This window comes from Heterodontus francisci, chromosome 16 (genome assembly GCF_036365525.1).
Source record: "Heterodontus francisci isolate sHetFra1 chromosome 16, sHetFra1.hap1, whole genome shotgun sequence".
Lineage (NCBI taxonomy): Eukaryota > Metazoa > Chordata > Chondrichthyes > Heterodontiformes > Heterodontidae > Heterodontus > Heterodontus francisci.
Genome location: NC_090386.1, coordinates 41,971,668 through 41,999,647, shown reverse-complemented (window position 1 = coordinate 41,999,647; position 27,980 = coordinate 41,971,668). Strand labels below are relative to the sequence as shown.

Sequence of the window (27,980 nt, the reverse complement as noted above, 5' to 3'; positions counted from 1 at the left end):
ATAAGCTAATAGAGGAAAGATCCTGTAACAGTCTCTATCACAAGGGACAAAGTATTTGACAAACTAATGGGACTAAAGGCAGACAAGTCGCCAGGAGCTGATGGCCTGCATCCAAGGGTTTTAAAGGAAGTGGCTGCAGAGATTGTGGAGGCATTGCTCGAAATATTCCACAACTCACCAGATTCCGGGAGGGTCCCAGCAGATTGGAAAACCACTAAATTGACGCCCCCGTTCAAGAAGGGAGGGAGACAAAAAGCAGGAAACTATTAGCCAGTCAGCCTAACATTGGTTATTGGGAAAATGCTAGAGTCCATTATTGAGGAAGAAATAGGGCATTTAGAAAAGCTTAACACAATCAAACAGAGTCAACGTGGTTTTATGAAAGGGAAATCACGTTTGACAAATTTGCTAAGAGTTCTTTGAGGATACAACGAGTTGATAAAGGGGAACCGGTCGATGTAGTGTATTTGGATTTCCAGAAGGCATTTGATAAGGTGCCACATAAAAGATTATTGCACAAGATAGCAGCTCACGGTATTGAAGGTAATGTATTGGCAGGAATTGAGGATTGGTTAACTCACAGAAGACAGAGTCGGGATTAATGGGTCTAGTGGAGTGCCACAAGGATCAGTCCTAGGGCCTCAATTATTTATCATCTGTATTAATGAATTAGAGGTGGGGGAAGAGTGTAATATATCCAAATTTTCTGACGATACAAAAATAGGTGAGAGGGCATGTTGTGATGAGGACATAAGGAACCTGCAAGGGGATATAGACAGGTTGTGAGTGGGCAAAAACTTGGTGATGGAGTTTAATTTAGGAAAGCGTGAGGTCATGCACTTTGGTCAGAAGAATCAAAAGGCAGACTATTATTTAAATGGAAAGAGACTCCAAAAAAGTGCAGCACAGAGAGATACAGGTGTTCTTGTGCATGAAACACAAAAAGTTAACATGCAGGTGCAGCAAATAATTAAGGCAGCAAATGGAATTTTGGCCTTTGTTGCTAGGTGGTTGGAGTTTAAAAACCGGCATGTCTTGTTACAACTGTACAGGGTGTTGGTGAGGCCGCACCTGGAGTACTGTGTACAGTTTTGGTCCTCGTATTTAAGAAAGGATATACTGGCATTGGAGGCAGTTCAAAAGTGATTCACTAGGCTGATTCCTGGGATAAAGGGGTTGACTTATCAAGAATGGCTAAACAGGTTGGGTCTTTAGTCATTTGAGTTTAGAGGGGTGGTCTTATTAAAATGTACAAGATTCTGAGGGGACATGACAGGGGAGATGTTGAGAAACTGTTTCCACTGGTGGGGGAATCTCAAACTAGGGGACATAGTTACAGAATAAGGGGGCACACATTTAAAACTGAGACACGAAGGAATCTCTTCTCTCATAGGGTGGTGAATTGTCCGGAATTCTCTACCCCAGAGAGTTGTGGAGGCTAGATCACTGAAAGTACTTAAAGAGGTAGACAGATTTTTGAAATATTGGGGAGTTGAGGGCTATAAAGGAGCTGGCACCAAAGAAGAGTTGAGACCTGGGTAGATCAGCCATGAACTTACTGAATGGCAGGCAAGCTTGAGGAGCTGAATGGCCTACTCCTGCTCCTATTTCTTATGTTATGTCATTGGTGCCATGTTTCGAATGAACCAAGACCCCATCTGCTCGCTCAGGTGGATGACAAAGATCCCATAGCACTTTTTGGAGAAGGGTAGAGGAGTTAACCCAGGATCCTGGGTAGTACTTATCCCTCAATTATCATCCAAAAGCAGATGATCTGGTCATTTATTTCATTGCTGTTTATGGGAGCTTGGTGTGAGCAATTTGGTTCCCACATCATAACAGTAACTACATTTCAAAAAAATACTTCATTGGCTATAGTGCTTTGGAATGTTTGGAGGTCGTGAAAGACACCACATAAATGCAAGTCTTTCTCACTTTTTCTGTGAGCAGAAACACTGTTGCAACTGGACGAAACGCTTCACACAGGAGGCACTGGACCCGAGAGGCGGGCTCTGCGCGGCGCTGCGCTCCCCTCCCCTCCCCCCCGCCAGGGACGGGTCCAAAGAGCTGCCGCTTCGCCGAGCTAGGGGAGCGCGGGGAAACGCTCACCTCTCTTCAGCTCCCGGTGCCAGACGTGCACTATGATGCCTGCGTGTTTTCGATGATGGATGAGCCACAAGGAGAGGGTCTGCACACTTTGCTGTGAGTTACTCAACTCAGCCAGCTTCTTTTCGAGCGCGGATTCCGAGAAGGAGGACATCATTGGCTGTAGGCTCCGATCCCACAGAATAAACTCAGCAGCACCTCCTCTCCCCAGTAAAATGGCGCCGTGCCCTCTCACCCCGCAGGGTCAGAGGGCGTGGGGCCAGCCCGGCCACGTGATCGCAGCTATCGTGGTGATAGCCACACTGGCTCGGAATAAATAATAACCGACTTTAGTAAACGTGTGCTATAAAAGTATGATTTTTAAAGGATCATTAATGTGCAAAATTCTGACAGAGGAGCCGCCGTTAAAGCGCAGGCGCAACGTAAGTCCCCCCGGGGATTTATTTTTGTTGGTTTGGTGCGTGCGCAGTGATGTCAGTTGTTACTGGAGCTGCTGAATCGAGTAGAATTAGGTGAGTGAGGAGGCCTGGAGAGGTAAAAGTCTAATATATAATAGCAGGTGAGTGAGGATGGCCGGACAGGACAGTTCTGGTTAAATAGGATAGAATATAGGTGAGTGAGGAGTCTGGTCAGGCCTGGGAATAGTGGCATAAAAACAAGAAATGCTGGAAATACTCAGCAGGTCTGGCAGTATCTGTGGAGAGAGAAGCAGAGTTAACGTTTCAGGTCAGTGACCCGATATCAGAAATGTAAAAGATTTTAAACAAGTAAAGCGGGGTTGGGGCAAGAGACATCGAAAGAGAAGGTGTTGATAGGACAAGGTCACAGAATAGCTGACCAGAAGGTCATGGAACAAAGGCAAACAATATGTTAATGGTGTGCTGAAAGACAAAGCATTAGTACAGATAGGGTGTTAATAGACTAAAAACTGAACAGCCACAAGCACAAACATGATAAAAACACAATAGGTAGGCACAGTAGAAACAAACTAAAGTAAAATAAACACAAAAAAGAATAAATAACTAAAAATAAAAGTAAAATGGGGGGCCTGTCATGCTCTGAAATTATTGAACTCAATGTTCAGTCCGGCAGGCTGTAGCGTGCCTAATCGGTAAATGAGATGCTGTTCCTCGAGCTTGTGTTGACGTTCACTGGAACACTGCAGCACTCCTAGGATAGAGATGTGAGCGTGAGAGCAGGGGGGTGTGTTGAAATGGCCAGCAACCGGTAGCTCGGTGTCATGCTTTTGCACTGAGCGGAGGTGTTCCAGAACGCAGTCACCCAGTCTGCATTTGGACTCCCCAATGTAGAGGAGACCACATTGTGAGCAGCGAATACAGTATACTACATTGAAAGAAGTACAAGTAAATCACTGCTTGACCTGAAAGGAGTGTTTGGGGCCTTGGATAGTGAGGAGAGAGGAGGTAAATGGGCAGGTATTACACCTCCTGTGATTGCAGGAGAAGGTGCTGTGGGAAGGGATCGAGGTGGTGGTGGTGATAATGGAGGAGTGGACAAGGGTGTCGCGGAGGGAACGATTCCTTCGGAATGCTGACAGGGAAAGGGAGGGGAAGATGTGTTTAGTAGTGGCATCACGCTCGAGGTGGTGGAAATGGCGGAGGATGACCCTTTGGATATAGAGGCTGATTGGGTGGAGAGTGAAGACAAGAGGAACTCTGTCGAGGTTCTGGGAGGGAGTGGAAGGAGTGCGGGAAATGGGCCGGACATGGTTGAAGGCTCTGTCGACCACAGTGGGCAGAATCCGCGGTTGAGGAAAAAGGAAGATATATCAGAAGCGCTGTCATGGAAGGTAGCAGCATCAGAGCAGATGTGTTAGACGGAGAAACTGGGAGAATGGAATGGAGTCCTTATAGGAGGCAGGATGTGAAGAAGTTCAGTCGCGGTAGCTGTGGGAGTTGGTGGTCATATAATGAATATTAGTAGACAGCCTATCCCCAGAGATGGAGACAGAGAAGTCGAGGAAGGCAAGTGTCGGAGACGGACAATGTAAAGGTGAGAGAAGGGTGGAAATTAGAAGCAAAGTTGATAAAGTTTTCCAGTTCGGGGCGGGAGCAGGAGATGGCACTGATACAGTCATCAATGTACTGGATAAAGAGTTGGGGGAGGGGGCCTGAGTAGAACTGGAACAAGGAATGTTCGACATATTCCACAAAAGGACAGACATAACTAGGGCCCATGCGGGTACCCATAGGAACACCTTTGATTTGAAGGAAGTGAGTGTAGTTGAAGGAAAAGTTGTTCGATGTGAGAACAAGTTCAGTCAGGTGGAGGAGGGTGGTGGTGGATGGGGAATGGTTGGGCCTCTGTTCAAGGAAGAAGCGGAGAGCCTTCAAACCGTCCTGGTGGGGGATGGAAATGCAGAGATATTGGACGTCCATAGTGAAGAGGAGGCCAGGAAACTGGAAATTGTCAAAATGACATAGGGCATCAGAAGAGTCACGGATGTAGGTGGGAAGAGACTGGACCAGGGGAGAAAAGATAGTCAAGATAGGAAGAAATAAGTTCAGTGGGGCAGGAGCAGACTGAAACAATGGGTCTGCCGGAACAGTCCTGTTTGTTGATTTTGGGAAGGAGGTAGAAGCGGCCTGTCCGGGGTTGCGGGACTATGAGGTTGGAAGCTGTAGATGGAAGATCTCCAGAGGAGATGAGGTCAGTGACAGTCCTGGGGACAGTCACTTGATGTTCGGTGGGAATAATGGTGGTCACCTGGCCTGAATGTCCAGTCCAGATCTGACCTCTAGATGTGAAGTAAAAACAAAAAATGCTGGAAATACTCAGGCCTGGCAGCTTCTGTGGAGAGAGAAACAGACTTGATGTTTCAGGTCTGGGTCAGCCTGTTTCTCTCTCCACAGATGCTGCCAGACCTGCTGAGTATTTCCAACATTTGCCCCTTAAGCCTGCTCTGCCATTCAATATGATCATGGCTGATCTGCCTCAATTCCATTTTAGCGCCTGCTCCCCATATCCCTTGATTCCCTGAGAGACCAAAAATCTTTTTATTTTACCTTAAATATACTCAACAATGGAACATCACAACCTTCTGGGTGGCCAGTTCTAAGGATTTACAACCCAGTGGGTGAAGAAATTCCTGTTCATATCAGTCCTAAATGATTGACATCTTATCCTGAAGCTGTTCTAGATTCCCTAGCTAGGGGAAGCAACCTCTGTCAAGCTCCTTCAAAATTTTGTATGTTTCAATGAGATCACCTCTGATTTTTTTTTAAACTCCAAAGAGTATTGGCCTAATTTACTCAGCCTCTCATCTGTTGAAGCCCCTGAACATAAAGTGGGGTAAAGAAATCTGCCTGCTGTTAGACCACAGATTTATAGCTTTGAATGACTCAGATTATTTAAAACTATCATCAGGCCTGTCAACTCTCATTTGTTTCAGTTTAAAAAGTGATGCTTTGGTACATTTATTGTACTACCTACATCAGAGTTAAGATACAGATTGGCCATCATCTAATTGAATGGTGGAATAGGCTTGAAGGACTGAATGGCCTCCTCTTCTTGTGTTGCTATCTACATATATACACAATCTTATATGTGCACTTGTCAACTTTTTCCATTATAAATTTCTATGTCCACATTTATTAGGGTATGGCATTTGCTTCCTGTCTGCAAACCCTCTTTCTGTTGTCACAGTTTTTGGTTGTCCTTTTGTGATATCTCTGATTGGGAAATGTTGGTGTAAGAATTTACATTCAATTTTGGCAGTTGTGTCATAATGTAGTTGCAGACTTTGGCCACTAGGTGGCTGTGTGGAGTACGTTTTTGAACTCACTGCACTGCCATCCTGTATGTTGTTAAAAAACCTTGCTTTCATCAATTAAAAATGGGCAATGTCATAGAATTGTAGAACAATACTGCAGAGAAGGAGGCCATTTAGTGCATTGAGTGTGTCAGCTCCTTCGCAGAGCAATCCAGTTAGTCCTATTTTCCATCTCCCGTTCCAAGTATTTATCCAGTTTCCTTTTAAAAGCTACTATTGACTCTCTATCCGCCACCCTATCAGGCAGTGCATTCCAAATCCTAACTATTTAATGAGTTTAAAAAAAAAGTTTTTCCTCATGTCGCCTCTCGTTCTTTCATCAGTCAGCTTAAATTTGTGCCCACTGGTTAGTGACTCGTCAGCCATTGAGAACTGTTTCACTCTATTTACTCTTTCTAAACCTTAATGATTTTAGAGATTTCTGCTGAATTCCTTATTGGATTAATGATATTTAATGGCCTCTAGTTTTGGATTCCTTATGGGCAAGGTACTAGTGGTTCAATTATTTTACAGTTTTTGTATATCAATTTAATTTAGTTTCTGAGGCCCAACCATCATCAGCTGCTTTGTCAATGACCTTCCTTCCTTCCTAAGGTCAGAAGTTGGGATGTTTGCTGATGATTGTACAATGTTCACCATTTGCAATTCCTCAGATGCTGAAGCAGACCATGTCCATGTGCAGCAAGACATGGACAACATCCAGGTTTAGGCTGATAAGTGGCAAGTAACGTTCCCGCCATACAAGTGCCAGGCAATGGCCATCTCAAACAAGAGAGAATCTAACCATCACCCCTTGACCGTCAATGGCATTACCATCACTGAATCCCCCACTATCAACACCCTGGGGGTCACCATCAACCAGAAACAGAACTGTACCAGCCACATAACTGCGGTGAACTACAAAAGCAGGTCAGAGGCTGGGAATTGCGTGGCGAGTAACTCGCATCCTGTCTCTCCAATCCTGTCCACCATCTACAAGGTACAAATCAGGAGTGTGATGGAATACTTTCCACTTGCCTGGATGGCTGCAGCTCCAACAACACTCAGGAAGCTCAACACCATCCAGGACAAAGCAGCCCACTTGATTGGTACCCCATCCACCACCTTCAGCATTTACTCGCTTCACCACCAACGCACAGTGGCAGTAGTGTGTACCATCTACAAGATGCACTGCAAAAACTCACCAAGACTCCTTCAACAGCACCTTCAAAACCCACGACGTCTCCCACGTAGATGGACAAGGGCAACAGATGCATGGGAACACCACCACCTGCAAGTTCCTCTCCAAGCCACACACCATCCAGACTTGGAACTATATTGCTGTTCCTTAACTGTCACTGGGTTAAGATCCTGGAATTTCCTTCCTAACAGCACTGTTGATGCACCTACACCCCAAGGACTGCAGCGGTTCATGACGGCAGCTCACCACCACCTTCTCGAGGGCAATTATGGATGGGCAATAAATGCTGGCCGAGTTTGCGACATCCACATCCACTGAACGAATAAAAAAACATGCATTTTTAGCCTTTTTCTGTCAGTATGAGGATTTTGCACATTTTTTTCTTCTGCTCAAGACCTTAACTTCTTCCTCAGGTACAACTCCATCAGTACCAGGTGCCCTGCTGTACCTTGCTCAAGTGTTGACTACCTGTGTGAGCCTTGACAGAGGAGTTCCAGGCTGTCCCACTACTGGTGGCATCACAACTGAACTTGAACCTGCATGTTCAGATGCATTTGCAAGCAAATTCCAGTAGGGGATGCTTCATACTATGAGGTGTCAGGGTTCTGACTAATTTCCCTCCAGAAAGATAGGTACTGAAATCAAATGTAGTACCTGTGCTGCTACCTGAGATCTGTGGCCAATTCACACTAAAAACGTGGCAGTAGTGCAAGATTAGGAATTATTTAAATTCTGAGAATTTGGATTTTGTTCAGGAAATGATTGTGATTCGTTAGATTGTAATATCAACAGCATGCATACTCAGACTTAATATTTGCTAACCCTATAATATTATAGCTGTTTTAGTGTGAATTGAATTGATTTCAGGTAGGCTCTAGAGCATCCATTGGTACAGTTGTGTACGTTAAGAATATGATATGTCACTCAAAATAACTTGTCACTTCACCAAAATAACATTGCTACCTGTTGTTTAATAATGATTTTTTATGACTTTCTCTTTTATTGTGAAGTGTTCAGCAAATTGAACATAAATTTTTTTTTTACAGGATGGTAAAGCAGCGGATGAAGTATTAGGGGCGTGAAGGACAGCATTATGGCCATTTTTGACACCCCAAAGGAGGCTTTTGGTGCCTTGCGTCCAATCTGTGTTAAGATAACCAAGGAGCAGACGGTCAATAATGTACAGTGCCTTCAATCTCAGCTGGAGAAGGTTGGAGATGCTGCCTTGCAGGAATTGCAAGAGTATGTGTTGTTTCCACTCAGATTTTCATTGAGGACACCTGGTCTAAAGCAAGACAGATTTGTCCAGAGTGTAGTGGAATGCATTAATTTTATTATTTGTAGAACATGTGTGCGGAATCAGCAACAGCTTCGAGACCTCTTCTCCGAACTTTCCCTTTGTCTGTCCTCCCCAGGCAACCATGGAAAGCTGGCCATTATCTCAGAGGAGCTTAAAATGGCTGTTGTCCAAGGACTCACTGCCCTGCTACATTCCTCGTATGGTGACATTGTGCTAAGTCTGTACCAGCCAGACATGCTTCCTACCCAAGGATTTGTTATCTCACTGCTTTTAGACATAGCTGAACATGAAAAATCAAGACAGCTCCAAATTCTTGCCCTGAAATGTTTGCTGGGCTTGATTTTGCAGTGCGATTGCCCAGATACGCACTGTTCTTTTGACAACAATGACCTGATTCACGTTGGAGACTCATTTGCCTCGTTTTTGCCTGGGATCACTTTAGGAATGACGCGCATTATCTCTGGAGATGTTAAACAAGGCCACTTAGTAACAACCTATGCCATCAAGGTGTGGTATAAGGTGGTGGGCTTAGTCATGGCCAATGACCAACTGTCTAGGAACCATCAGGACAAGAAAATGCTCTATGCAGAGCAGAGTAAACTTGCTGAGCTTGTAATCTGCAGAAAGCCAGAATGGGTGAAAAGCACTGCAAGCAAGCTGGATATACTCTTGCAGAAACTTTGCAACTGTGCTGCTGGCAACTCACATTGGAAAGTAAGGTTAGAATTGGTTGAACTCGTTTACCATTTGCTATCTTACTGTAACAAATCACTCAAACAATCCATTGGCCATCTGCTGGAAGTTTTGGTGGGGCTTGTGAATGATGAGAGACCAGAGGTGCAGACCAGATGTAGTCAAGTTTTGAAAAATGTCTCTAAGCTGTGTGTGATGTGTGAGAACAAAGCTTTCACAGATGTGCTGTCGGAGAACTTGCACGCACTTACAACAGCTCTTCCCAGACTCATGAGAAGACTGGACGACCAGAGCAAATTGACATCCTTGGGTTTGTTACTTGGCTACTTAAAATTATTAGGACACAAAGTCAACGTTGTTCTAAATTCAACTGTTCATCTTGGGCGTCTTTCAAAAGCACTGATGCAAATCCTGGAGCTGGATGTTACAGATGTGAGAATTGTGGAAGAAAGACGATTGACCACTGAAGCCGAGGATCTGCAGCACCAAACATACTCCTCATCTGGTTTGAATAACTTAACGTGGAGTAAGCCAGCTACGCAAAAGAAATACTTCAGGTATTTTACAGAAGAACGTGTGTTTGCATTACTCCAGCAGACTTGCAGGATTTTAGGTTACTATGGAAATCTCTATCTGCTCATGGATCATTTCATGGAACTTTACCAAGAGTCGGTAGTGTACAGGAAACAAGCTGCTTTAGTGATTAATGAGCTATTGCTAGGGGCTGCGGGGTTAGATGTGGATGTTCTGCATGAAAGAGAAACTCCAGTTAGCACAGATGACTTCAAGGCAACCGTGAGATCCATTATCGAAGAATATACAAGCACGGCTAACTGGCATTTGGTAACAAGTATAGAGTCAGAATATGAAACTGGCCTCCACACAAACCAACCAAAATTTCAGGGTTTTACTAGAGGATCCTGCAGTGGTTACTTACACTCAAGTCAAAGTCTAACTGTCCACACTATGAACAGTAATATCTGGCAAATCTGCATCCAGCTTGAAGGAATTGGCTATTTTGCTCGTGTACTCAATAAGGAATTCCGTCTGCTTTTAATGACATCTCTTTATCCAGTGATAGAAAAAGTTGGAGCTGAGACTTTGCTTGTTAGTCAAATGGCCACAAGGACATTAGTAGATCTTTGTGAAGCTTGTGGCTATGATTCACATCAGGAATTGATAAATCAGAACTCTGACTATCTAGTGAACACAATTTCCCTCAACCTGAGAAGATTAACTCAATACCCTCACACACCCCGTGTTATCAGTGTCATGTTTAGCTATTCTGATGCTAGCCTCCTGCCTTTGGTTGATGATGTGGTTCAGGATGTGTTGCTGTCTCTTGATCATTACTACGATGAAAAGGCTCAGCTAATTTTCACTGTCCTTCATTCACTAATGACAGCTTTAGGTATGTGTCGTGTGCCAAGATAATATGTACCTGTATTAAAATGTAGCATACAGTTTGTGATTACTTTTCAATGATAATTGAAATGGAATAGTGTTGAACATTCTGCTCTAAGCAAAGAAAGGTTTTCCACCAATTTAGTGGATTTTCCCTTTTCCAATTAGCATGGCATTTTTGTGTGAAAACTAGGACAATCTGAAGTAAGGAAGCAATTTCACAGGCCTGACACCTAAAGGTTTTTTAGGGATTGAAAAGACAATGGTCAGAGCTTACAGAAAGTACCACCTTTTAAAACCAGTATGACCTATAAAATTCACTTTAAACAGCAATATCTGTTTTTGCCAGTAGAGAGAGTAACTACTCCATATTAATCTCGTGGCAGATAAATGGCATGAGGGCAGGTTATGAATTTGATGGCCCTTTGATTAAAATTATATAATAAATGCAGTGTGTTTTAGGTCTTAAAGGTAATCCCTCCGTTTACCGACTTAGCCTCAAGCTATGATAAGTTGAGTTTTAGGCATTGTATATGCTCATCTAAACCCTTCATTGGTAAATGACTCTCATTAAAGACTATAGTATTTTTACAGTTTTGCATAAAGCAGCAAGAAGCCAAGTTTTATAATGACAGCTCTATGCATCAAACAGTTGTTTATCTTGTAGTCTTCAATTCTGATGAGGGGTATGGACCTGTAACCGTCAGAACATGCCTTTTCTCTTTATAGAACCTGACTGATCTGTGTATTTTCCATTTTGGTTACTGGTGTCACCATGGTAACAGTAAAAACTATGCTACTAGTGGGAGTCAGTACTACTTTGTAGTTGCCTGGCTTTCCTTTGTTCAGCTTTGCAAGCTGAGGTGCAAAGTTGATGGATTCTCTTTTGTAGGGGAATGTGGTCAGCTGATATGCACATAACACATTTCATGGTTGCTTGTATGCTTCAAGTACATAATTTCATGAAATTGCAAGTAAATATTGCTTGAAAGTGTGAGTACTGTATATAAAAAAAACCAAACAGCATTTTAGGGACATGGAACATGAGTAAAGAAATTAGTTTGTACAACACCAACTTGCACCTTTATGGAGTCATAGAGAGATACAGCACTGAAACAGGCCCTTTGGCTACCGAGTCTGTGCTGACCATCAACCACCCATTTATACTAATCCTACATTAATCCCATATTCCCTACCACATCCCCACCTTCCCTCAATTCTCCTACCACCTACCTACACTAGGGGCAATTTACATTGGTCAATTTACCTATCAACCTGCAAGTCTTTGGCTGTGGGAGGAAACTGGAGCACCTGGCGGAAACCCACCCGGTCACAGGGAGAACTTGCAAACTCCGCACAGGCAGTACACAGCACCGAACCCGGGTCGCTGGAGCTGTGAGGCTGCAGTGTAACCCACTGTGCCGCCCTGAACATGGTAAAAATCCCAAAGTGCGTTACAGGAGCGATTCTCAAACAAAATTTTGACACTGAGCAACATGAGATCTAGAATAAGTGGCTAAAAGCTTGGTCAGAGATAAATTTTAAGGAACATCTTAAAGAAGGAGAGGTTTAGGAAGGGAATTCCAAAGCTTTGTGCTTAGACACAGAAACACGGCCACCACTAGTGGAGTGAAGGAAATCAGGAATGCACAAGAGGCCAGAAGTAGACGAGCAAAGGGATAGAGAGGGGCAAGGCCATGGAGGGATTTAAAAACAAGGATGAGAATTTTTAAATCAGTGTGGTCAGGCTGGGAGCCAATGTAGGTCAGTTAGCACAGGGATGCTGGGTTGACGGGACTTGGTGCAATTTAGGACGCGGGCTGCAAGGTTTTGGATGAGGTTAAATTTATGAAGGTTAGACATTGGTTACTGCTCAGTTAGAATATTGTGCACAGTTTTGGGCACCCCATGATCAAAACATTAAAGCCATAGGCAGCATAGAGCCAGCATAGACACTTGGTTCAGAGTAGCACTCTCTCCTCTGAGTCAGGCGGTTGTGGATTTAAGACTCACTGCAGAGACTTGAGCATGTAATCTAGGCTGGCACTTCAGAGCAATGCTGTCTGAGAAACCATCTGTCAGATGAGACATTAAAGCGAAGGCCCGTCTGACCCTTGAGTGGGCATAAAAGATTCCACTGCACTCTTCAAAGAAGAGCAGGGAAGTTTTACCTGTGTCCTGGCAACATTTATCCCTCAACCATCACCTAAAAAAATTATTTAATTGCTATTTATGGGAGCTTACTGTATGCAAATTATCTGTTACATTTCCTATATTACAAGTGTGACTACATTACAAAAGTACTTCATTGGCTGCAAAGTGCTTTGGAATGTTTAGAGGTCTTGAAAGGCGCGATATAAATACTTGTTATTTCTTTCTTTTTGACTGACTTCTGTTTGTGCTGTAAATGTATAAGATTCTAAGTCTCTGCTACTGCTGCTTAGATCAATACCCCTTATATACCTGTGTTGCTAGCTCCATAGAACCAGGGTGGAGTTAAGGTTTCCAATTCTGGTTGGACATATTCCTGGAGGTTTTATGACATGACCTCCCACCTCCCTGCCTGACACATCCATCCTTGTGGCACACCACTGACCAATGTCAATTGGAAAACAAACAGACTCTTCATTACCTGATTGGATGATTCTTGACTGTCAGTCAAGCAGCCTTTTTCTCTGCATTTCCTGTAATTTTATTACTAATAACCAAAAGTTTTCATATAAAATGAAAAAAAGCACATTTTTACTATACTGCAAGGTGGAGTTGTGTGGTACTTATGCTACAGATCATGAAAGTTTTGTGCCATTACAAGTGGCCACTGCTGTTTTCCTATGGTGGAAATTTAATGGAGAAGTGGATCCTCCAGGTACGTGTTTTATTTCTCCATTGAATCTATGTAGTTTAGAATCTGTGGTCCAATTTAACTGTGGCTCCTGAAAACATTATTTAATATTTGACTTTTGTAAATTTTGGCTGTCAAAAGCCTTTCAACTAGTTAAATGTTAATGAGAGATTCTGTAACAAAATAACCTATAAATTTTTGATCACAAAATAGCTCATTGGTTTCCACCTAAGGATCCTGCTCAAAAAAAGGAGAAACCTCAAGATAAGGCCTGTAGGACTGGTGCCATAGCAGAAGAGATCCAGTGCTTTTTCCAGGAATATCAGAAGCAGAAACATCTGGCTGAGGGGGATGTTGAGGATATTGATCTGGACAAAACAGGTACTTCCTTGACAAAAATGCCTCTTCCCGATAGTGAAGGCATGCCATTTTATCTTACTACAATAGAAGCCATCATCCTTAATGTACACATAGTGAACACTAGCCTACTGTCACATAGGAGCCTGTAATCCAGTCACATCTATGTAGCTGATTCACATACTGCAAACTTTAGATTAACGTTATTGTGTGTCTCAGCGAACAGGATTTTTAAAAATATTTTTTTCATTTTGATTCTTATTTGGAAAGTACTATAATATTAATTGAAGTTGCATGCCCTCACAGCTCTCTTCAAACACATGAGCTTTTCCTGTAATTATCCCAACTGTTAGCTGTTGGATGCAATGATTGAATTGCAACAACTTGAGTGAATCCTTTAATCCCTTTCATGTTCAGCGGCATTTCTACAATTTTCTCTTACTCCATTGTGCCTCATTGCGGTCTGTTCTTATTCTGTTTCAACTTTCATATTTGTTTAGCCCCTCTTTATGGCTTAATTCTTGAACTGTGATTTGTTGAGTATGATACTGAGAGGATTCTCCATATCGGACCCGCACAGTCCCCTAATCAACTTACTTTGCATTTTATGTTTCCTTCCCAAAATGCCATCCTTCACATACAATCTAATTTCAGCCAATTATTTTTCCAGAAATTCTGGCTCTGTACTGCAGAGAAGGAATGCAAAATCTTGCTAGTGCAATGCAGCAGATTAATCGTGTTGTATAAACTCTCTGGTATAGTCTCTGTTAATGCATGTCAGTTGTCCTGAATATTAAATTTTGTATAATTTAATGCTTCCACGATGATGATATAGTGTTCAGACAGCTGCCCTGGATGAAGGGTTATATAAGCAGCAAGGAACAGTTGGAAAGCCAAATAGCGAAATAGAAAATTATCTCACTTGTTGCAGAAATTTCCTTCAATTAAATGTTGGGAAGACCACAGTCTTCATCTTCATACCCTGCCATGGACTCTGTTCCCTAGTCACTGATTCTTTCCCTCTCCCTGGCCACTATCTGAGGCTGAATCAGACTGTTTGCATCCTGGCATGCCATTTAATCCTGAACTAAGCTTCTAACCCCTATATTCTGTCCATCATCAAGATCAGCTGTAAAATCCTCCATCTCTGCCCCTGCTTCAGCTCATGCTGCTGAAATCCTCATCCGTGCCTTTGTTACTTCTCGACTTGACTATTCCAGTGCTCTCCTGGCTGGCCATTCACCTTGCACCCTCGTTAAACTTGAGCTCATGCAAAATTCTGCTGTCCATATTCTCACTCGCATGAAATCCCATTCATCCATCAACCCTACATTGCTGACCTACATTGGCTCCAAGTCGGGCAACACCTGAATTTTAAAAATTCTCGTCCTTATTTTCAAATCCCTTACGACCCCTCTCTCTTTGTAACTTACAACCTCTGAGATCTTTGTGCTCCCCTAATTCTGACCTCTTGCGTATTCTTAATTTTCTTTGCTTCACTTTTGGTGCCCGTGCCTTCAGCTACCTAAGCATTAACTCTAAAATTCCCTCCTTAAAAGTCTTCATGGCTCCTTCTTTAAACTACAGCTTTGACCAATTTTTTGGTCACCTGTTCTAATATCTCCTTATGTGGCTCAGTGTTGAATTTTGTTTAATAATTGTTCCTGTGTATGCCTTGGAATTTTCCTATGGACTAACAGTACTCAGAACGAAAGCTGCAGAATGAATATTCAAGACTGTTACTGTTTACAGTAACTATTGCTGCTCTGCTGACACAACAAAGTAAAGATGCACTTACTGTATCTGATGCACATAAGTGTGTTACAGAAAGCCTGCCTAAGAAGCCTATGAGTGAATTGGCATTGAAGTTCATGCAGTAATCTATTGGATCAGTCACACTCCCATAGTCAAAATTTTAGTGCAACAATAAACTAAGTTTGAATCTTTCTTGCCGTAAAAGAGAATTTCCTCATCCTCTTATTAAAAAAGAATTGTTTATTGTGTCTGTGGTATTTTAAAAATATTCTACAATGGAATCCTATGTCTCTTAAATGTCTCTACAGCATTTAAGACTGTTATACAGACAATTCAGATGGCTGCACTTTTTAACACAGGTAGTTAATAGTTGATAAGTGAGGTCAAATTACTTTTGTTCCGAAGAAATATTTCCCAATTAAGGGAAGTGAGATGAGATCTTATTAAGTAGTAAATAATGTCAAAACAGAAATCAGTTTTGCCTTTTTTTTGTATTCTTTCAAGAGAAGAATTGATTAATGAAGTCCAATTAAAAGTGTCGCCAAGATACTGTCGCTCTATTGCTTCTGGAGCCATGAGAAATCTTACAGCCCAATTGTCACAATGGATTTCAGAGTCTGCTTGTGTTGTTCTATCACATTTACAGATTTGACCTTATTGCTGTTCTCGATTTGTTTCTGTCTTAGATGGCTACAGTACCAGTTATTGTCTGAGGGGCTTAAGTTTTATATAAAAGTAAACAATGCTTTATGTGGCCAATTTTATGTACTCCCAGCCGGTGGTCACCTTCCAGAACTTCGCAGTGCATAACTGTTAGATTTTTCCATTCTTACTTTTGGGAGCTGTGCAAATTGAACAGAAAGTTATGTAAGACAGCTGTGCATACTGAACCCTCAAAAATAAGATATTTCCAGGGCAGCTCTTGAAGCCCTTCAGATATGAATCTCAGTTTGCACACTTAAGCTTTTGCTTAACTCTGGTAGGTTCCTCTTCAGACCAGTGCTTAAATATAAACTTAAACTTATGCCAATAGTGTACTAGTATAAGAGTTTGTCCTTTGATTGGGAGTTTTGTGTGGTGCTGATTATCATTTTATAAACTAGATCATTCACTGCTCATCTGCACTGTAGTATATCTCCAAGTAACTAGGCATGCTGGTTCACCTAATGTCAAAGAAGTAGCCTTGTCTTTTCAGTCTGATTTATCCGTGAATGTGAAAGAATCAAGGTTATTGGTGCTGTGTCTATCACTATTTCAAATGGTAGATCTGGCATTCAGCCATTCACCTTGTGTGCATGGCATACATGTTTTAAAATGGTGATATTTGAGTTTCTTAACAACACTAAACATTTGTGCATTTGTTCTGTTTTAGAATGTGAAATCCCTGATCAACTGGAACCAGGCATCAGCTCTGACCACCCTGATGTGAAGCAGGAGCTGCCTGCTCATATCCAAATTGCCAAAGATGTGATGGAGCGATGCATTCACCTCCTGTCAGACAAAAGCATTAAATTGCGGCTAAAGGTCTTATGCTTTTCCATATCTGGAAGTTAGATTATAAAATCTTCAAGGGGGTTTGCAGGGTATTTGTTTGATTGTCGGTTGATTTCACCCGTGAGAGTAAGACTAGAAATTCTCAGGGATTTTATATGTAAAAATAACCCAGAGAATATTGGGATTGATAGAAACTCAGTTAAAGCATTCCTTTGAAATCCCATTGTACAAGTGAACATATGACTGTTTCCTGTCATTCCCTCAGAATGGTGCCATTATCTTTGCTTTATCTTTCCCTAAATTACAAAATTTCTGAATTTCTGTTAGTCATTCAGAGTTGCTTCCAATCTTTGTAGAGTGACATTTTTGAGATCAAACAAATTGATATTAGTTTTTGGAGCTTAATTCTGATTTGTTCTGTATATGTTGTAAACAGTAAGACTTAATTAAAAGAACTTGAGTGCAGGCTGGCATTACAAATTGGGTCTGTCAGCCCGGCGAGGCAAGGGTGGTCGTTTGGGGGGAGGGAAGGGGGTGTCTCTCACCTCTAACAAGAAGTGCAAAGATTTCATGGATTTTGTGTCACTAAAATCGCGGCCATCCATTCAGCTACCTTTGTTGCTTCCCTCTCTTCCCCTCGCCCACTGGGCCAAACTTCCCCTAATGTTCCGCCCTGCCCTAGCCCTGAACTCGCATCTTTCTCCAGTGTCTCCTCTCTCTTATGCCCTCTCTGAGCTCAAGTTGTCCGTTAGATGCCTTCTGCTCCCTTGACCCTATTCCAGCCAAACTGATGGCCACCCAACTTACATTCCTGAGCCCCATGTTTGCTGATATTGTTAACGATTCCCTTTCATTTAAGTACTAACCCCTCCCTTCAAATCTACTGTCATTGCCTCCCTCCTCAAAAAGCCCACCCTTGACCCCTATGTCCTTGCAAATTACTGCCCCATCTCCAAAGTGCCTTTTTTATCCAAAGTCCTTGAATGTGTTTTCACCTCCCAAATCCTTGCCCATCCTTCCTATAATTCCATGTTTGAATCCCTCCAATCAAGTTTCCAGCCCCACCACTGTACCATGATGGCACTTATCAAAGTCACACATGACATTCTACGTGACTGTGGTCATGGTAGCTGTCCCTTCTCATACTTCTCGACCTGTCCGTAGCCGTCGACATAATTGACCACACCATCCTCCTCATGGTCCAGCTGGGTGGAACTGCCCTTGCCTGGTTCTGTTCTTATCAATAGAATCATAGCCAGAGAATCACCTGCAATGGCTTCTCTTCCCACTCCTGCACCATTACCTCTGGAGTTACCATAAGATCTATCCTTGGCCCCCTCCTATTTCTCATGCTGCCCCTCAGTGATACCTTCCAAAAAAAAAATCGGATTTTACAAGTACACTGACTACATTCGGCTGTACCTCACCACCAGCTCTCTGGACTCCTCCACTGTCTCTGGTTCGTCACACTGCTTGTCCAGCATCCAACATTGAATGAACAGAAATTTCCTGCAACTAAATATTAGGAAGATTGAAGCCACTGTCTTGTGCCCTGCCACAAATTCTGTTCTCTGACTACTGTTTCTATTCCCGGCAACTGTCTGAAGCTGAATCAGATCATATGCAACTTTGATATTATATTTGAGCTTCAAACTATATATCTGCTCCATCGCCAAGGCTGCCTACATCCATCTCTGTAACATCAATTGACTCCAACCCTGCCTCAGCTAAGTTTCTGCTGAAACTCTCATCCATGTTTTTCTTACCTCTAAACTTAACTATTCTAATGCACTCCTGACTGGCCTCTTGTCGTCCACCCTACGTAAACTTATGCTCATCCGACACTCTGTTGCTCATATCTTAATTTGCACTAAGCCTTGTTCACCCAATGCCCCTGTCCTTGATGACCTACATTGGCTCCCAGTATGACAACACCTCAATTTTACAATTCTCATCCTTACTTTCAAGTCACTCCATAGCCTTGCTCCTCGCTAGCTCTGTAATCTCCTCCAGCTCTACAAGCCTTTGAGCTCTCTGTGCTCTTCCAATTCTGGTTTCGTGCACATCCCCTATTTTAATTGCTCCACCATTGGTCGCCGTGCTTCCAGCTGCCTTGGCCCTAAACTCTGGACTTCCCTCCCTAAACCTCTCTACCTCTATCTCTTCCTTTAAGGTGCATCTTAAAACCTATCTCTTCGATCATCTGTCCTGATATCTCCTTCTGTGGCTTGGTGTTAAAAATGTTTTTTTGAGAATGCTCTTGGTAAGCACCTTGGAATGTTTTGCTACAATAAAGACGCTATGTAGATGCAAGTGGTTGTTGTAAACAGTCGAGCTAGCAAAGCTTGTGGGTTCACATATATATAATGGAAATAATAAAGCAAAAAAAATGAAGTATCTTTGTAAAGTGAAATATTTTTAAAGTAAGCATTTGCTTCCTGTAGCATGAATACAATAACTATGGAGAGTGTCTCTCCTGATACTGAGATCCTTCTGTCTGCCTCATCACTTACTATGTATCTACAGTTATACAATATTCCTGTTTTTTTTTGGCAGGTATTGGATGTCTTGGAACTGTGTGTGGTTCTTCAGAGTAATGTAAATGAACTACTCCCAATGGTACACCGTGTGTGGTGTCCTCTGGTGCAGAGATTGACCAATGATGATCCCCTCGTGATCCTCAGGGCCTGTCAGGTGAAGTGATGTTTCCCATCCAGCATTTTTGTTGATTTTACGTGTCTCACAATTTTTATGTTAAATCAGGGCAATACTACTTTATTTTATGCAAGCATTTCATAATGAAGTCAACATGTATTTCTGGACATAAGAAATTTGCAGGGATTGTTTTCTGATCTGTTATGAACAAACTGCAGACCATTGAATGGTTTCTCTTTTGCTTTGCAGGTGCTGTGTAAGTTGGCAGACACATGTGGTGATTTCCTGAGGAGCAGAGTTTCTAAAGACATTTTGCCAAAGGTGACCAGATCTTTAGTAAACCAAGCCCCAGTCAGTGCAAAGGCTGGGCCCATTTATAGCCAAACACTCTCCTACAAACTACAGTTAGCTGAGCTTCAGGGCCTTGGAAAACTCTGTGAGAAACTGGATCTTGGTAAGCACATATTACCCATGTGAACAGTTGAACTATTTATTTTGCTGTCAATATAATAGGAAAGGAAATTAAGCTATTTATTAGGGATAACCTTAGCCTTCATTGTGGGGCTAGGGTTCTATCTCAATTTTTTATTCTAATTCAGTTCTTTTCCAAATACAGCTGCAGTGTTCCAGCTTCAAACCATTTATGCATTTCAGACACTGAGTTCATATTATCATGCAGACCCCCACCTGCCAAAAATGATGGATATTAATTTCATCATATCAACTTTGGTTTGAAAATTGCTGCAGAAGTGAAGAAAGGACTTGTTTTAAAAAAAAAAGTCACCAGGCCTTGGCTTGAAAGATATTTGCATATTAACAGACAGTGCTTGCCCACAATGGACTTTGCGCACCAGACATTGAAGGTGAGGGAGCTCATATTTCAGCATGACTGCTGGGATAGCCGACTCCACAAACACGTGGTCAGACCAGCTGGTCACATGACTAGCCTGCTTGGCAACCAGGTTTTTCTGAATTATACAAACAGTTTGAACTGAGAGTGTTTGTTTGCTCCTGGACTGAAAAGACCTCTCCAGGCTGGCTCGCCAAAGCCTCTCCTGTCTGCTCCCATCTCTTTCTCACAGAACTCCAAATCCACTGAAGGCACATGAACCCCAAGAGAGAAAAGTCTCCTACAGCGAACAAGGTTTCAGAAGAATACTGGGCTCCAACGAAAAGCAAGATCTACCTACAATCAAGGATTCTACAGTGAGCTCGAAGATCCGTAACAAAAACCCTCTTCAGAGATTGCCTCAAACTTTTCCACTTTATTTCTTCTGCTCTGTTCTGTCTCTGTCTGCATGTGTGTATCGCGTATGTGTGCTAGCGTGGGCGCGTCGTGTATCCGTGGGTGTTAACCGAATTCGAGTTTAAGTTTAATAAGTTTCAACCTTGCTTCTTTAAACCTAAGAAAACCTGTTTGTGCTGGTTTCTTTGCCTGATAATTGGAAAGCAGTGAACAAGGATTCACCAAGGGGGAGCTAAAAACACAGTTTGTTTAAAAATAAAACCTTGTTCCAGTAAGACCAGGTGAAGGCTGAGAGGGCATCCTAGACCCCTGTCTCACCTGGTCGTAACACAAATTTGGGGGCTACCGTCCTGGATTTTACTGACAAACAAACGAGAGAAATTGGAAGTGGGAAGCTAAATTGTTCCCAATCAAAAAAGAGCAAGATTCCAATACAGGTTTTCTTGTGGTTGTGTGTGCTTGAATACTAATATGTCTGCAACTGAAGCTAGTAGCTCGCCAAGCCAGGGTGAAGTAACTTGGGATAAGTTAAAAGCACTGTCTATGGAGGAGTTGAGGGAAATGGCTGAGCAGCATGGGATCACTGTTCGTGGCAAGGCTAGGAAGTATCAACTCCTAAGGATAGTGGCCATTCACTTTTCCCTTGAACCTAAAGAAGTAGAGGCAGGATTAGAAGTATATCCCGACAGGGTATTGCTAGCAAAGATACAATTGGAACAGAGGAAACTTGAGTTAGAGGAGAGGGAAAGAGAGAGACAGGAGAGAGAAAGAAAGAGCCTTCCAGAAGGAAGGAGAAAGAGAGCTAAGGCAGCTTGAGTTAACTAGGGGGCAACAGAGTAACCCCAGTGAAAGCATGGCCAATATGGAGGAATGTAATTTAGGGCTGGGTACAAAATTGTTAGAACTAGCTCATCTAATCCCAAAATTGAATGAGGAAGATGTAAGAGTCTTTATTGCATCCTTTGAGAAACTGGCAAGGCAGATAAAATGCCCAGCTGCGACCTGGCCTCTTTTATTACAAAACAAGCTAACTGGAAAAGCCCATGAGGTTTATTCCCTGTTGCCAGATGAAAGTTCATCAAATTATGAACTGACAAAAAACACTGTCCTCGGGGCATATGAATTAGTACCCGAAGCCCATCGCCAAAAGTTTAGAACCCACAAGAAGCAAGCTAGCCAAACTTATCTGGAGTTTGAAAGAAGTAAGCAGCTAGCTTTTGACCAGTAGCTGAGGGCTCATAAAGTACAGCTCAGCTATGAGAATCTCAGGGAAGTAACTCTGTAGATGAATTTAAACAGTCTCTCCCACTCTCCATCAAGACACATGTAGAGGAGCAGCAGGTCCAGAGAGCCTGGCAAGTGGCTGTTCTGACTGATGAGTTTGCTTTAATTTATAAGTCGGTTTCCCAGGAGATAACCTTTCCTAGTCACCCCCACAAATCTGAAAAGTATAAAGGGTGGGAAAGTGATAGGAGCCCAAGCAGTCCTGGAAGAGAAGGAAAAGCAGGAGACACAGGGGGTTCTCCTCTAGCCAGAAAGGAATCTGCTATGAGCAGGAGCGAGACCCAGAGACTTCTGTGCTTCCATTGTAATAAAGCAGGGCATTTAAACGCTGACTGCTGGAAACTAAAGGGAAAACCTGTAGTGTTAATCAGGGCACACACTCTCAGTGAAGGAAACCTGATGGAAATCACAGCAGAACAAGCTGTGGCTTTAACTGCAGTAAGAGTGAGACCCAGGAAGCTTACTATTGCAAGTGCTAGAATATTTAATAGGATTCCTGAAGGCTATCAGGGTTTTGTGTCTGAAGGGAAAGTAACCCCATACCCCTCGAGTGGGGCCAGCAAGCCCATCGTAATTCTCAGGGACACTGGCCACTGGTTCTGTTTTACTTGAAAAAGGCCTGACCTTTCCCCCGGAGAGTGCAGTGAACACCAGAATGGTGGTGGATGGTATTGGAGGGCAGTGTATGCCTATACCTGTGCACTGGGTGCACCTGGAGTACGACCTAGTTTCGGGACTGGTGACCATAGAGGTTGTTCCTAGTTTGCCTGTGTACAGGGTTAAATTGCTCCTAGGTGATGATCTGGGGTGAAGGTGGTAGCCCCCCCAGTAGTGAATGAAAGACCGCAGGAGGTCAGAGAGACAGGGCAGTCGCAGGAGACGGATCCCTGCAGTTTCCCTGAATGTGTAGTGGATCAGGCCATGATCAAAGCAGCTTCCCCAGAGGAGACTGCATTGGCACTCCTGGCAGATGACCATGAGGTCTGCCTGTCTGAGACTTTCTTTGGAAAGTTAGGAGACCCAGGGGATGAACTAAATGGATTTTCCCTACATGAGGCTCAGCGAGCTGACCCTGTATTGTGAGAGTTAGCACAGGCAGCCCAGTTTGAAAGTGAAGCAGAGGGAGTTCCTGATTGCTACTATTTAAGGAATGAGATACTGATGAGGAAATGGAGTTCTCACAGACCTGAGTGTAAGGAGTGGGCAGTAGTTCACCAGTTAGTGGTGCCACAGAGGTACTGGAGAGAAAAATAAAGAAGGGCCCATGAGACTACCGTGACTGTACATGGCAGTATATGAAAGACTAAATCCCACAGAAGACAGCAGTTTGACTGGCCAAAACTCCACAAAGATGTGGTGGAGTACTGCAGGAGTTGCCACATATGCCACGTTGAGGGGAAACCCCAGCCTACTGTGAAACTTGCACCCTTAAGTCCTGTATCAGTGTTAGGAGGATCCTCCAGCAGAGGGCTGGCGAACTGTAAGGGACCTCTGCCGAGAATAAAAGGTACAAGGCTGGCAAAAGTTTAGAAAGGGAAGGGGAAAAAGCGAACAAGAGCGCTGGTTAAAGGAAGTCCGGGAGGAATCCCGGATGAAAATCCCTACTGTCCAGTCAGCCAACCCCGAAAAATGTGAAAAGTTAATCCCCATATCCTCCTATGTAAATGCAGACTCTAGAAGCACCCCACCAGAGTTGCTAACAGCATTTACAGGAACTGCAGAGACAAAGAAAGACCTCTATGGGACAGAGAAACAGTGAGGGTGATGCCTCACCTCATCAAAGTGCCACAGGTGAGTGCAGTAGAGTCTGCCCAAATACCTGCAGGCAGGAGTGTCCCAGAGGATAAAGGGGAAATTAACAAAGAATTCTCCCGCAGTCAGAAAAAAAGAGAACCACACATCCCCGGAAGTCAAAAGCCTTTGCATGACTCTGCAAAGCACTGAAGGAGAGTTCAGGATAGACCTGCCCACTACTGACTCCTGAAAAAAAAAAATTCCAACTCTGGACTAATTAAACCTAATCATCTCAAAGACACCCTCGACAGTCATGGAATTGGGCAAACTGAAGAAAAAATCTCCCCAAGGAACCACATGTTTATTGAGATGCCAAAAAAGGGCAGTTTAAAGCAACACTGCTACCAAGACAGGCTGCAATAAGTTTTAGGATTTGTGAATGGATGAGAGAAATGCATCGTTTTTTTTCTGTATCTTGTATTTTCTCTCGATCCTTTTAATGAAATGCGCTTTTCTCAAATCGCATTTCATTCTGCTAGGTGTGGAGGTGTCATGCAGACCCCCACTTGCCAAGAATGAGGCATATTAATTTTGTCATGAACATTGATTTGAAAACTTGCTGAAGTGAAGAAAGGACTTGTTTAAAAAAATCACCTGGCCCTTGGCTGGAAAGACATTTGCATATTAACAGACAGTGCTTGTGGAGACAAAAGGGTTGCTTCCCTTATCCAGTTTAACCCGCAATGGACTTTGAGCACCAGACATTGAAGGTGAGGGAGTTGAAATTTCAGCATGACTGCTGGGATAGCCAAATCTACAAACAGACGTAGTCAGACCAGCTAGTCATGTGACTAGCCTGCTTGGCATCTGGTTTTTCTGAATTTTGCTGCCATCTCTTTCTCACGGAACTTCAAATCGACTGAAGACACATGATCTCCAAGAGAAAAGTCTCCTACAGCGAACAAGGTTTCAGAAGAATACTGGGCCCCAGCTAAAAGCAAGATCTACTTACAATCAAGGACTCTACAGTGAGCTCGAAGATCCGTAACAAAAAACCCTCTTCAGAGATTGCCTCAAACTTTTCCACTTTATTTCTTCTGCTCTGTTCTGTCTCTATCTGCATGTGTGTATCGCGTATGCATGCTAGTGTGGGCGTGTCGTGTACCTGTAGGCGTTAACCAAATTAGAGTTTAAGTTTAATAAATGTCAACCTTTCTTAAAACCTAAGGAAACCTGTTTGTGCTGGTTTCTTTGCCTGATAATTGGAAAGCAGTGAACAAGGATTCAACAAAGGGGAGCTCAAAACACAGTTTGTTTAAAAATAAAACCTTGTTACGGTAAGCCCAGGTGAAGGCTGCGAGGGCACCCTAGACCCCTTTCTCACCTGGTCATAACAATGTCAGCCTTTAAAGAGATTTTTGCTTACAAAATTCTGTATGAGCAAAAAATCAAGAGCGATTAACTATTCAGCTATGTGGCAGTTGTCTTATTTTCCCATATATTGCCACACAAATATATCTGAGACTCAAGGGAAGTGATGCTGCCACAGTAAGAGACCTTCATGTGTTCCCAATAATTTCCAGAAGACACATCAGTTTGCTGTAGCCAGGTTGCCCTTTAAGGCCAGCATATTCTAATGGGCACTTGTTTTTGCTTTCATGATGGGGTGATTGCTAATAATGAATTACACATTTCAAAGCTATTGGCAATGCAGCGTATGGGGAAGTTTAGTCTACTTTAAAACTAGAACAACTTAACCAAAGTCACAAAATTCCCTTGAGATAACAAGAAGCTTAATTGTCATCTGGGCTGTGTTATAATAGATTTGTGCAGGTCTATATGACACAACGTTTGGCTGCCTTTTCTCACTTTTGCTACAACTGAACTATCCTCTTCCTTGGGAATAAAGCAAAACTTTAACACATCATTGCTCAGGATTGAGAGGTCAATGTATCCAACAAGGATGTCTGGTGATCTGAGTATTGGTACTGAACTTGTACCGTCTAGTTGTAATATTCAGTCCAGAAGTATATTCATCAGAACACTAAACCAAGAAATAGCCTAGCAGCACACTAATTGAGGTAAAGCAATTTGACTGACAGCAGACTAAACTTGCTTGGTCCAAATGGGCCAGATTAGTCACTGGTTTCATTCATTTCTGGAGAAACACCTTTAGATTATTGTTGAAAATGCTACAGGTATTCAGTGTTATGTGTATTGAAGATCAGCATTGTTTCAAATATTAGTTCTATGTAATTTTGCAACAACAAACATAACCTTTTTTCTTTGAGAACTTAGCTGGAGGTAAATAGAAATTCATTAATTAACATAGTTTAACTGTGGAATGAATTTGCGTGGTCTCAGTCTAGTTCCTGCTGAGTATGAGATCGTACTATATTAGCAGTCTCGCTCGGAGTAGTCACAGGATCGCTGATGTAGGAAAGGGAAACTTTGAGATTGGAGCAAAGTAGGGACGGCTTCAATCTACATCTAACTCTGCTATATCCGACCTGGCGAGTGCTTAACGCTGACCACCGAGAGCCTGACCTAGAAAGAGTTCAATTCCTCAATTCCTAATAGACCCTCGCCTTGGTGAGCATAAAAAAGTGACACAAAAATGGTTTAAATCACATTGGCAGAGATAATATCAGTGTTTTTCTTGATTCAGGTGAGACTGACCTGGATATGGTGGCGAGCACCTGCCTACCATACCTGAGCAGCAGACAGCCACTGAAACTCCAGGAAGCAGCTTGCAGGTAACTCATTAATCACTGATTTGAATGAAATATTAAGAATTATGCTTCTTTTAAAAAGAGCGAGCTTCCCCAACACTACCTTTTTATTTTCATTTTTTTTTGTTTTAGTATACATCTGTTTCGGGAGAAAATGTAACCAGGCAGTTCTGCCAATCCCTTTGGTCTTATTGCACGCCAGTATTCATGTGGCATGGGGGAGGGGGGTACTATTGCTCCCCCTATTTCAGTCTGTATGCTCAAGGGTGAGGTTGCATTGTTGAGTATTAGGAAAAATTAGCCTGTAGTCAAGTTGTGACCATAAGAGAATTTTTTAGTTACATTAACATCCTCTCTCATCATATATTAAAATTAGATATAGAAACAGGGCCCTGAAGGCCCAACTAATTAAATTGAGTAGTTGAGCCATTCAGACCTGGGAACTTCTCAGCCTGTGCTGAATTAGCTGATCACAGCAAGGTGATGGGAGATACTAAATTGTTCTCAACACCCCGGTTACAGAGGAGGCACTGATGGATCAACCTCCAAAAAGGAGTCTTCAGAGATCCAAAAGGATGGATGAGAATTGATGGTTTAAAATATGGAGGAAGGAAAATATATAAACCATTTTATTATAAAACTGTTTCAATTGTAATTAAAGGCACTTGAAAGGACAAACTCTTCTATGTGTATTTAATATCTCTGTTTTTCCTTTCACCAGTGTTTTTTACCATCTAACTGAAGTTGATCCTGATGCCACCTGGCTCATTTTGAATGAACTTTATTGTCCGGATGCCTACAACCCACCACACTCCAACTTCCCACCAATCCAACTGAACGGAATGGGAAAGCAAAGGAATGAATTCACCGATAATGTTCTTCGACTTCTGCAAGGGTTTGAATGACTCAGGAATTTGTGGTACTTGCTGGTATCTAATATAATAACTAAAACTACTCATGCAGACTGCCAATGTTAGCCTTGGTGCAGGAAATGTGCTAATCTGAGGGAAGGCACTCTGCTGTAGGAATGTAAAGTCTTTCCTAATGCACTTTACACCAGTTTCTGTGGCTTGTTTCACAGCAGCACTGCCAGAGTTCTGGACACACATTTACCTTTTAACCACAGGTAGTGGATGATAGGGAAGCCAAAAAGATGTAGGTGAGAAAAGTATCTTAACGGAGTGCCTCACACATTGGAACAATTGCCACAAACATCTCATATGGATTGGTTTCAGTAACTAGTAGTTGGGTCTGCAACGTAGTAAGACTCCTTTCCTTGATGGCTTCCACCTCTCCTCTGTATTAAGCCGTGTACCTGTGACTGGCTGAGAGGATGGTGGGACAGTCACACAGTAACTGTGTGATTAACAAGTAAGTGTGATAAAAGATCCCAAACTGGACTAAC

General features: G+C 42.7%; 2 protein-coding genes across 6 annotated transcripts in view; one reads left to right on the top strand and one right to left on the bottom strand.

The window, feature by feature from the left end:
- rprd1b (regulation of nuclear pre-mRNA domain containing 1B) overlaps positions 1 to 2,337 on the bottom strand; it is a 45,683-nt gene extending 43,346 nt beyond the window's left edge. For both annotated transcript variants that reach the window (XM_068048132.1, XM_068048133.1), the window contains exon 1: positions 2,110 to 2,337. In XM_068048132.1, coding sequence (XP_067904233.1) covers positions 2,110 to 2,263 — 154 coding nt within the window. In that variant the 5' untranslated portion in view covers positions 2,264 to 2,337. The remainder of the gene's footprint in view (positions 1 to 2,109) is intronic.
- tti1 (TELO2 interacting protein 1) lies at positions 2,088 to 27,980 on the top strand. 4 transcript variants are annotated; one of them, XM_068048131.1, is made up of 8 exons: positions 2,088 to 2,202; positions 8,126 to 10,483; positions 13,532 to 13,699; positions 16,803 to 16,954; positions 19,481 to 19,618; positions 19,829 to 20,033; positions 26,512 to 26,599; positions 27,297 to 27,980. In XM_068048131.1, the coding sequence occupies exons 2-8, from the start codon at positions 8,173 to 8,175 to the stop codon at positions 27,478 to 27,480; spliced, it is 3,246 nt and encodes a 1,081-aa protein (XP_067904232.1). In that variant the 5' UTR covers positions 2,088 to 2,202; positions 8,126 to 8,172; the 3' UTR covers positions 27,481 to 27,980. The 4 variants fall into 4 exon arrangements, with proteins under 4 accessions (XP_067904232.1, XP_067904231.1, XP_067904229.1 ...); XM_068048130.1 differs by lacking the exon at positions 2,088 to 2,202 and adding an exon at positions 2,383 to 2,528; XM_068048128.1 differs by lacking the exon at positions 2,088 to 2,202 and adding an exon at positions 2,539 to 2,618.